The 6,488-nt window shown below is 42.8% G+C and overlaps 1 protein-coding gene and 2 non-coding genes across 3 annotated transcripts; 1 reads left to right on the forward strand and 2 right to left on the reverse strand.

The window, feature by feature from the left end:
• Positions 1 to 313: 313 nt before the first annotated feature.
• On the forward strand, positions 314 to 6,368 carry SARC_07383 (hypothetical protein; the record flags this gene model as incomplete). Its single annotated transcript, XM_014298687.1, has 11 exons — positions 314 to 431; positions 638 to 838; positions 1,019 to 1,163; positions 1,566 to 1,662; positions 1,984 to 2,102; positions 2,364 to 2,439; positions 4,480 to 4,683; positions 5,081 to 5,185; positions 5,533 to 5,623; positions 5,910 to 6,032; positions 6,271 to 6,368. Coding segments are annotated over 11 exons (1,377 nt in total), but the record flags the coding sequence as incomplete, so codon positions are not given.
• Positions 4,012 to 4,096, reverse strand: SARC_30159. Its single transcript has one exon. It is a non-coding gene; the product is annotated as a tRNA-Gln (tRNA).
• SARC_30160 lies at positions 4,278 to 4,363 on the reverse strand. The gene has a single exon. It is a non-coding gene; the product is annotated as a tRNA-Gln (tRNA).
• Positions 6,369 to 6,488: the final 120 nt, after the last annotated feature.

Here is a 6,488-nt window from a genome sequence, read left to right on the forward strand (position 1 = left end):
CACATGTATATATATATATATATAGGTATGTATATGTATGTATGTATGTATGTATGTATGTATGTATATATATATATTGTATGTATGTATATATGTATGTATGTATGCATGTATGTATATACGCACTTACGTACGTACGTATGTATGTATATATATAGGTATGTATGTATGTATGTATATAGGTATGTATGTAGTTATTATTTCTCCCATTCAATGTACTCGGAGCTGTCGCCTTAATCTTCTGTATCAAACGTGTTTCATCGATCAACCTTGATTATAACTAACAGCTTGTACCGCACTTGCCTTTACCCAGTACCCCGATACTTACACGGTGTCCGGTATTTTCAGTCTGCCATACACGAATATCTACGAGCCTGTCGAAGTCTTCACAGATCGGCCCAACAACCGACAAGCAGTGAAGTACTATGGAGGTATTTTCTTTACCAAGTGCTAGTTTTAGGCATAGTTAACTCGATGCATAGATACAGTGTATATAGTATTAAATTTGCATTGCTACTTTACAGAACTCGAGTGGCCCATATCTTTTTGCCTGCACGTGCAGATTGGGTTCGCTAGGTATTCGGAGTCATATGCTGCCGGTTTACTAAATTCACATAAAAAACCCTTACGCGTACAGGGCAAGCGTCCTACATCTATCTCGGCGTGGGTACCGAGAAGCAAGTGTCATACGAGTCGTACATTGCGGGCTATGAGGCTAAGTGCGCGAGATCTGTGAAACGCGGAGGACCATCAGTCAACGAACGCACCAAGTATCCAGTTTCGTTTCTTCCTGACTTGACAACTTTCGAATACATCGGACAGACTGATTGCGGCAAAGGTATGCTGTGCGAGCCTATGCTACGGTGAACTTGTGTGCATAGTGAGCTTCTGCGTATAGTGAGAACTTGTGCTTGCGGGCGAAGCAGGTGCCGGACAAGCCGCTCAATGCGCCGCGTTGAAATAGTGCTTTACGATTGCTGCTGTTTATTCTAACACCGTTGAACCCTGGCCCGCACAGCGAAAGAGGGCTACATGTGCCACAAATGGATGAAGAGTGGTGACATTCTGCAGAGAACCAACCACTATACGTTCCTGGCTCTGACCGATGGTGTGCATACACCGGTGGTCTACGTCATGATGGGATACGATGCGGCCTTTGCAAGGTGGGCAATGAATGCTTGCATTTGTTGGAATAGACTTCACATCAATATCTGCTTGCCCTCAAATGTATAAGAGATTGGGTCTTTTTGTGACATTTATATATCTGTTTGTATCACGCGCGTATGTGCAAATAAGACTTACTTCGTGATAAATACACCATGAGTTTGCTGAGGAAATAAGAGTGATGCATATGGGCGGCAGAAATCTAGAATGATAGTTAAAACACAGACCCGCAGTTGTAGTTGCTATATAGCCTCTCTGGTAGATACCTGGAGGTCGTCTTCATAAAGAGCAGAGAAACCACGGGGTTGATCGCTAGTGCGTGCGCTTCAGATACATCACATGCATTGAATAATGTGTCACCTTACTAAACTCTTTCCCCTGTACCGTCTTTGACACTTCAGCCACTACGATTTGTACCGTATTGTGTACTCAGACTTCGTTGCTGGCGTCGCGGACAATGCCTTCGTGATACCGGAGAATTGCCATAAGCCCAAGAAGGTATTAAGCACTCTGTGTGAGTCACTCACTCATACGAGCTTAGTGTTTGTGCTGCGCATGGTATTAAACTCTTCAATATATGCATCTAGATTAAAAAGCGTCGTGCACGCGTACATGACTTAGTCACAACGTATTTCGCTCCCCGCTCCGGTGATTCTAGCGCTAGTCATGTATAATACTATCTTTGCTTCCAACGTCCGGTTAATTTGCACACTAGTTGGCCTGGATGATAGGCTCTTGCAATCTAAGTGAAACCCGTTCTTTTAAAGTGCGAAGTTCCGACTACAACATAATCTGGTTTTATTCACTCGTGATTGTTAGCCCACACCGAAGCAGGCGGACCATCATCAGCTGCTTCTGAGCGAGATTACCCACCTCATGCACGCTGATGACGAACACATAAAAGCCATGTTTGCAGACTTCACTGATAAGCACAATAGGTATGGATATTTGCGTTTGTGTTGACCCCGAGTGCATGTGTTGAAAGTATCGGGTCTTGTGCTTGCGAATTTTGATTCACTAGTGATCCAACCCTCCACTGTGATTAAAGGACAGTACGACCCGTAGGCATGGTATGGGTTGTACACATGGATTTTATTTTAGTCGGTGTACAGTAGCGTATATTTCGGTTGCCATATACGCACTACCCCACAGGCAATCTAATACCATGTTCGCACAATTCATTGCTAAATGGCTCACAGACAGTACACTACCCTTGAAGAGCACAACAAGGCCCATGACCATTTCCGTCGCAATCATGCCCTGGTGAACTCAATGGTATGTTTGATTGCAAAAGCCTTTAAGTTTGCTGTGATGCGTATCGATAGCAAGGTCGCGCGTATCTGTTTTTGCACATGTTTTCTTACGTAAGAGATATTTACGCCGAAAGGAGATCACCACAATTGATAACGTATGTGGCAATGTAAGTGTTCTTACACACGTTCTTTGACTACTACACATACGTCTATGATGATAATATTTTCAGCAACAGGTATGTCTGCGTGAATAAAAAATCCACTTACGCTTGCCACTTCGAATACACATGTATTCATCTGCAATCCAAACACTCAGCGTGCCGGCTTATATTACACCATGTGTGTGTTTATGTCTGTTGATCTAATAGACTTGTACACAAGCATGGCTTCGCACGTGTTCGCGCGTCAAAACTAAATACAACTATGTGTGTTGAAAAATATACATTACGTTCTGTATTCATATATCAAACGTATATACTCATATAAACAAATACAAATGTTAACATATGGCTCAACCATAACCTATCTGTCATGCCTGCAGTTATTGTAACATGTTATAAGTATGTTTGTTGATCTGTAACTACCTGCGGGAATAGTATTACACAGATATAAGATTGCATTTATTCGTTTGTCAATATTAAAAACTTGTATATGTCTTGAATGATATGGATAACGCTCTGTGCATGCATTCATTATCAAATAGATGTGCATATAAATCAAATATTATATGCTAACATAAGCGACAACTGTGGCCTATTTGTCAACTGAAGTCAATGTCAGATTTGTACCTATTGTTAACGGAGCCTACTGTGTGGATATCGCAAAGTTGCACCTTTTATCGAGCTTGGTTGGGTTACAGAGCGTAGCCACATGGTTTGCATTGTGTTTCTCAATAGTTGCGCGCGTAGTGTGCACTCAGTGATGGCATGTGTGTTCCACAGTTGGATATGATTTCAAATTCTGCTTCTGCATTGTTGTGTGCGCTTTCTCGGGGTACTCTGCGGTACAAGATGTTAGACTTACAATGTTACAGATTACTCTGAGCGTGCTTCTTCGTATTCGGACATGTTGGTACCGTCAGAATACCTGTTTGTCACCGAGCCATCACAAGTATTCCTTGAAACCATAATTTCACACCATTTAATAGTGAGAATGGATTTCTTTCCCATTCTACGGTAGCGTAGCTGTTATGAATTCCGCAATATCTTCGGATGCGCAGGTTCGAGTCCTGCACCTGTCATGAAATTTGCAGGTTGGCCGAGTGGTCTAAGGCGTTGTGTTTAGGAAATAACATTTTTTTTTGCTTTTATAAAACTACATCTTTTCGTGTGGTTATTTTTCTGTTCCTCTATTTATTAGTGACTGCTCGATTTGAATAGCGTCGACATGTGCGGTATATCCCACATTTTGGTGAACTTGGCCATCGGGCTTTTTTTGGGGGGTTCGTCCCCAATCTGTGTTTAAGGCAACAATAATTGTACGATATAAATACTTTTGCTTATTGCTCTCAGTTTAACATCGTGATGTCGAGTACGCTGTTTCTGCCTTTGGTATGAGGAGGTAAAACTTGTTCACAAATTTCTGATGTATAAATTTTTGCTGTACACAATCGAACCGCAATCTCCCGCTGTCACACTATGAGTTCAGAGGCGAACGTGCTAACCATTACACCATGCAGATGTCTATATCAATGAATCCACCTTTTGATTATCAACCGTCATGCATAACTATATATATATATATATATTGCTTGAGTTGTAAATCTATTCCATTCCCGGTGTATGTATGCATTACTGGCAACCGTGTGCTATATAAATCATTTTTCTTTTGTAATTTTGAACAAATAAAAGAAATAAAATTTTGCCGCACGCGGAATCGAACCGCAATCTCCCGCTGTCACGCTCTGAGTTCAGAGGCGAACGTGCTAACCATTACACCATGCAGCTACAGTGTCCAGGAACAAATTATGCATATATACTCCTTTTACATAGAAATCATGTCATTAGATTGTATCCTAGATCTCGATCCGAATCTTTGTGTTTATTCTCCGTTTCCATCACAGAACAGGAAACACGATGGCGTGCTATATGCCGCCAATCACTTCATGGATCAAGACGTCCTGACGACTCGATACAACGGATATAAGCCTGTATCTGAGGCACAGAGAGACCAAGCCACAGTGCCGTATGAATCAATTACTGATTCTAATAAAGCGCTACCAGACAACGTGGACTGGCGTCGTGATGGTGCCGTATCCCCTGTTAAGGTAATATTTTTAATATTTTTTAGGTTTGTTTTAGTATATATCCATCTCGGTAGATTATGCGCCTCAACACAGACGATGCGAATGACGAAGGGTGATGAATGTTGGTTACAAATGACACTCGATACAGTCGGTCCACATACTGTCGATATTCGCTTATTACTCAGTTGAACTATTTTGCGAGTATGGTCGTAGATCGTTCACACCAGAAGATCGATTTAAAAGATATTAGAGTTTGTCACTATTTGTCACTTCAGACTCTTTCGTAGCCCTTTACACCACTCCGGGATCAGCTACCAATCTGTCGGGTGTTTAGCGGTATGTACACTACGTATCGCGCCAGTGCAAACCAATAAACGTTGATTCACCTTGCATTCGTCACTCAAATTTGTACCGTTAGGATCAAGGAGCATGTGGATCATGCTGGAGTTTCTCGGCAGCCCAGACTATAGAGAGTCACTGGTTCATCACCACTGGGCAACCAGTGCTACTGTCGGAGCAACAGGTACGTACGATGTACTTGGGTTAACGTGTCGCACCGGACGAACTCACACCCGAATACTCAAATTGCTCGATGGCAGTGTGCAGGGCAATTAGCCCTTCGAGCGAGCCATGCTTGTAGGTCATATGCGCAACACGCAATGTTAGCATGCAGTGAGCTTTGTGCAAGCGTATCAGCTCATACCGACTACATGACTGCATTGCAAGCAGAGACCAGTATGCGTCACGCCTTCGTGCGATTGTCATAGATAGCTCGTATTCGACTGATAACAATTTTAGTTGACTGTAACTCAATTGAGCTATGGCTCTCGTTATTTCTGACTCGAATCACCTCCTGGCCAACACGATCAGCTTGTAGACTGTATTTGGGATAAGGAGTACGGAAGCTCTGGCTGCGATGGTGGCGATGAGACAATGGCCATGAAATACGTCCAAGATGCTGGTGTGTTCCCCCGTTCTGTGTCCCAGATGTATGGTATGCTAGATGATGGATGTAAATTCGCGCGAGAGAGAAAATATACTATACATATTAAGGTGACAAGCCAGTCTGCCTCGGGATATAAGGTCTAGCTAGCTTTCCCATAGGTTTCTTGACAATACGGACTCGCGTTTAGGTGCTATTCTGTCAGTGTTGTGTACATATAATGGTCTATTGATGATACACAGAAATCAGCTCGACTTTCTTCTGGCACCTTTCAATCATCTCGCGGTGCCATCCTACTTTGCAGGTGGTTTGATGTTGGAGACTGAGTACACATATAGAATGCAGGATGGTATGTGCAAAATTCCGAAGGGTGAACAAGTTGAGAATCCAGGAGCGCGTGTAAAGAACGTCGTGAGCATACCTTCAGGTGTGATTGGTACACGGGTATAAATGTTTGTCCTCCTTTCAGTATGGGCGTCCGCCTCTGCTCCCACTAGCCTCAGTGAGTGTTGGCTCAATGGGCCAAGATTATTTGAAAAGGGTTGTTGTCGTTCGCAGCGAGCACTAAAATTCAGTATGCATAGTTTGGAAACAGCTCGGAGTACGCAACATTTTCAATCTTTACCCGCTTGCATTGATATTAACTTTCTCACCCACATTAATAGGAGATGAGGAGACGCTGAAGCATGCCGTTGCAACTAAGGGTCCGGTTTCCATTGCGTACGATGCCTCCCACCCTTCGATGACCTTCTATTCAGAGTGAGTCCGAAAATTCGGATAGCTATTTAAATGTGCTTGCTATTGTCTCGACTATTTTTGGTTCGTACTTGTCTGGACGGTGTTCATTTTAGCTGACTCGTCAGAACTAGTGATATATATATAT

This window comes from Sphaeroforma arctica, assembly GCF_001186125.1.
Source record: "Sphaeroforma arctica JP610 unplaced genomic scaffold supercont1.580, whole genome shotgun sequence".
Taxonomy (NCBI): domain Eukaryota; class Ichthyosporea; order Ichthyophonida; genus Sphaeroforma; species Sphaeroforma arctica.